This window comes from Wyeomyia smithii, chromosome 2 (assembly GCF_029784165.1).
Source record: "Wyeomyia smithii strain HCP4-BCI-WySm-NY-G18 chromosome 2, ASM2978416v1, whole genome shotgun sequence".
NCBI lineage: Eukaryota > Metazoa > Arthropoda > Insecta > Diptera > Culicidae > Wyeomyia > Wyeomyia smithii.
In genome coordinates, this window is record NC_073695.1 from 173595702 (window position 1) to 173600736 (window position 5035).

The 5035-nt window shown below is 42.0% G+C and overlaps 1 protein-coding gene across 1 annotated transcript; it reads left to right on the plus strand.

The window, feature by feature from the left end:
• Positions 1-2747: 2747 nt before the first annotated feature.
• LOC129720222 (uncharacterized) lies at positions 2748-4535 on the plus strand. The gene has a single exon (XM_055671671.1). The coding sequence runs from the start codon at positions 2748-2750 to the stop codon at positions 4533-4535; it is 1788 nt and encodes a 595-aa protein (XP_055527646.1).
• Positions 4536-5035: the final 500 nt, after the last annotated feature.

Below are 5035 nucleotides of genomic sequence, written 5' to 3' on the forward strand. Positions count from 1 at the left end.
TTATTTTTTTTTCATTTCTGGTTGCCAGTTTGAATTCGTCGTTGGTAATAATAAAAACAAAAGGACATTTTTCTCCGATAAAAATCTTAAAATAACATTTTATGAGGTAAAATTGTAAAATTTGAAGTGATGACCGTTTTGCGGGCTAAGGGAAATAAAGGCGTCTATTACAGTCAACAAGGTGAGCAGCGAGTTACTCGCCTGACCAATTTAGATATAACAGCTGATGAGTCAGCTGGATCTCGAACGAGTAGCTCGTCTGCGAAACTGCTCCACTCAGCTGTCACCAGCCAAGTTTCACTCGCGTTTCCTAATACAACATTTTGCTCGTCAGTGACGCTAGGCGAGGCAAATTGCTCGCCTCGTTACCTGTAATCGCTCCCAAAATCAGGAAAAATCTGCATTATTTTTGAAATATCTGGGAGATTAGATATTAGACCTGTCTATCTTGATACATGTTCAATAATGTGGATAATTCAGATAAATCTCGATACCTGACCACACAACGCTCACTGCGTAAATTATTTCTTTGGTTAAGCTTGAGTAAAGTGAATATTGTTAAACATTTGACAATTTTTATACCTAATTTTTAACAGTTTACGTGTGCTGAATTTTTTGGGGACATACAAATTCCTAAAACTTCAAAGTTGCTTGATAAAATTGGATCGTTCGAGATACATGTTGAATAAGTTAACAACAGAATAGCATTTTGAAGTGCAAATCACAAACCACCAGTTTTAACCAGAATAAAAATAATTTGGATCAAATTTGTGCCGAAAAAATAGATGTCCTGATTTGTACCTCTGTCCAGATGGTATCCCGACATACGTAACACTCAGGAAGAAATCTTCCTAAAAAGTTGGTACAAAATGAACTACTCGAAAGTACCAACCTCTGTAAAAAAACCTCTGTTTGAGTAGTTTATGGAGGTTGTGTACCTGCGCAGCCCTGCATTTGTCTCGTTCCCACTCGAAAAATGCAGCATTGATTTTGTAAAAAACTTTTTAACAGTTTCGTAAGGGATTTTGTTGAGGGCTCGAGTAGAGCCGCGCTGAAGAAAATTCATTCCGTTCATTTTCGTCGAGCAGTTAATACTGGTGTTGGTACCGGGTGATGTGGGGCAAAGAGAACCAAAAAAATCGCCAGTGTTACGAACGTCTAAGTATGTGGCGCCACTTTAGTTATATATAGGCACTCTACATTCGAGTAGTTCATTTTGTACCAACTTTTTTGGAAGATTTCTTCCTGAGTAATACCATAGACTAAAGAGATATAGATATCCAAGTTGGGCTACGCTGCATATAATCTCAAGGCAACACCACATACATAAGACATACGTAACACTCAGGAAGAAATCATACGAAAAGTTGGTACAAAATGAACTACTCTAATGGTACCACACTCTGAATAAAATCACTGTTTGAGTTGTTTTCAAGGGCAGTGTACCTGCGCAGCCCTGCATTTGTCTCGTTCCTACTCGAAAAATGCTGCATTGATTTTGTAAATAAGTTTTTGACAGTTCCTTATGGGATTTTCTTTGGGGCTCGATGAAGCCGAGAAAACGAAAATTTATTTTGTTCATTATTTGTCGAGCAGTTTGACAGGACGAGGTAAGGAGTACTATTAAAGCCCTATAGTTAAAGTTTGGACGACTGTCACTGAAAAATTCCAGTCGAACTGTCAAAACTTGTTCCAATCGAACATAAGAATGTTTGACATGTCAAGTTTGTCTCAGTAGATGGGAAGTATTGTGATTTAGCAATGACAAAATGCGAAAACTCTAGAGATGGAACTTGATTGCAAAAAGAAAAAAAAAACAATAAATTCCAAAAATCTTTACGATATTCTATTTTTTAAATGGGTACAAATTCATAACGTCATAGATCTCCTTTCTATATATCTGGTCTTCTGCTTCTGATGAATTTTAAATTCTGTTTTTCTTCACTGTTGACAACTAGATGAGATTCTGAGTTACTACGGCTGTTGGTGACACATGGAATTTTGCACGGACATTGAGTAGCTTGTTCGGAGTGACCGTAATCAATCGACATATTATACGGTGTCTCACTTGCCACTTAAGCCACAAACTAATACAGAGGTCCCGGTAACTTTTAGTGCTTTTCAATTCTTCGTCGTGAAGTATAAATCATCGCCAAATTTAGGCTACAAATACGTGTCGTTTCTGTTATTAAAAAATCCTCTTGTAATTCACAAAATTCAAGCCATTTTCGGCTGTACCTATCTCGAATTCGCCCGGATGTCTCTGTCGATGCTGTTACATCTATGGTTAAGGCCAATCTGGAAATCACAACCGAACCTACAGTTGTTAAGCTGGTCCCCAGGGGAATGGACACAAGTACTATGAATTTTGTCTCCTTCAAAATTGGTATCGATTCCGCAGTAAAATCTAAAGCACTTGAATCGTCAACATGGCCAGAAGGATTATTGTTTCGTGAATTTGAAGACTACGGTTCAATAAAATTTCGCAATCGTTCGGATTCGGAACATGGCACACCGCGTCAACAGCTCCCTGTGAGGACATAATCCACGCCCGACCGCCACCGAGACGCAATGTTTTGAGCCTTACGGAAGCCCCTTACCCCCCCGATGCAGTCGCGTCTATCGCAGCCAGCCCTCATCTTAGTCGTCTCGGTCCTGTTATCGGTTGGGGGAACGGGGTTTTCCGACCCGCCTCACCAGGCAAGTATTGTAATTCGTGTGAACAGATTTTGTTTCCTGATTTGACGATGAATTTTAGCAACCATGAACGAGTCAGCAGCGATCTTACTACCACCTTTAACGTGATGTCATCTACAACATCGGGACGCAATGTGCAAAGCTTTACGGAAGTCCCCCATTCGTCCGACCCAGTCGAGCCTCTTGCAGCCAGCGATCAACATAGCCGTCCCGATCCTGCGGTCGGAATGAGTGGTGGGATCTTCCAGGATGCCAGCTCCGGCAAGTATTCTACCGTTGACATTGATTTACTCTCTGAGGAGGCTTCATCTTCCAGTTGCGTTACTCTTCCACCATCTGCGCCATCTGCACGTTGTACAATGAAGGATGGTATATCGATTTATTACCAAAACGTTCGTGGACTACGCACTAAAATCGACGAAGTGTTCATCGGTGTGGCTGAATCCGAATTCGACATCATCGTACTGACTGAAACATGGCTAGATGAGAAAATCTACTCAGCGCAATTGTTTGGCGGGAATTTTTCAGTATTTCGTTGTGACCGGAGTTCACAAAACAGCAACAAATCACGTGGCGGCGGCGTACTTATTGCTGTGTCAGCAGGATTGAGTGCATATATCGACCCTATTCCTATCTGTAACACGCTCGAGCAGATTTGGATCAGAGTGAAGCTACCGCATCAATCACTGAGTGTTGGCGTCATTTATCTGCCTCCCAACCGCAGAGGTGACCAAATTTGCATCAGGGACCACATACGTTCAGTAGAAGCAATTACCTCCAACCTTAGTCTATGTGATCTGGTATTGTTATTTGGTGATTATAATCAATCAGGTTTAGTTTGGAGCTTCCCGATGAATGCGCCACCAACAGTTGACAGCTTGAAGTCTCGTATATCTGTTGCTTGTGCATCTCTCCTGGATGGTTTTAGTGAGCAGGGCTTCGTGCAGATCAATCATGTTACAAACAGAAATTCTCGCCTACTTGACTTAGTTTTGGTCAATGAATGTACGTTCCCGGTTTGCTGCGTTCGGGAAGCTGCTGAGCCATTGACTTCACTTGACGCTGACCACCCCGCAATCGAAAATACTGTTCAGCCCTCCGCACCCATTGAATTCGTTGAAACACTGGACGAAAATAACCTGGATTTTGGTAGAGCTGATTTCGCGTCCCTCAGTGCGGCACTTATGCGTGTCGATTGGCGTCGCTTAGAGTTGTTCGAAAATGTTGACGATGCGGTCAATCACTTCACACATATTTTGAAACAACTGATATCAGACTCGGTACCTGTCCGCCAACCTCCTCGAAAGCCACCTTGGGGCAATGCACATTTGCGACGCTTGAAACGTCTGAGATCTTCTGCTTTACGTGCTTACAGTAGACTACGCTGCCCACTCTCTAAACAGCAGTTCAGTTTGGCTAGTAGCAATTACCGCTCCTACAATCGTTTCTTGTTCCGACGATATACCTTGCACAAGCAAGCAAGCCTTCGTAAAAACCCGAAACTGTTCTGGTCATTTGTGACTTCTAAGAAAAAAGAGGAAGGTTTACCAGTATGCATGTTCTTAAAAGACGAAGAGGCCAACACATCGCGCGAAAAATGCGAACTTTTTGCTGCGCATTTCAAGGATACGTTTAATTCGGTCATTGCTTCAGACGCACAGATAAACGCTGCTATCGAAAACACTCCACGTGATCTCCTTCAGTTGAATATCTTCCACGTGACCGATCATCTAGTTGAAAAAGCTATAAAAAAACTGAAATATTCGTGTTCTGCTGGACCTGACGGGATTCCCTCTTGCGTTCTCAAAAATGCATGGCTGCGCTTATTCGACCTCTAGTTATTATACTGAATCTTTCCCTTCAGCAGAAAACATTTCCAACGATGTGGAAGAAATCGATAATGTTTCCAGTACACAAAAAAGGAGACAAACGAAATATCGAAAACTATCGCGGAATCACGTCACTTTGTGCTTGTTCGAAGGTGTTTGGAATCATCGTCCATGAAGCGTTGTTTGTTTGTAGCTCTCAATACATTTCCGTGGATCAGCACGGCTTCTTTCCCAAAAGATCTGTAGCAACGAATTTGACTCAATTTGTCTCTTTTTGTTTGAGCCGTCTGGGTGACGGGGAACAAGTAGACGCTGTTTACACAGACCTGAAAGCTGCTTTCGATCGAGTCGACCACGGAATTCTACTGAGTAGGATAGAGAAACTTGGGGTTTCTGGTGATCTCGTAAAATGGATTAAATCATACCTGACGGACTGAGATCTCTGCGTGAAAATTGGTTCGGAAGAGTCAGAATATTTCACGAATCTTTCTGGCGTCCCACAAGGAAGC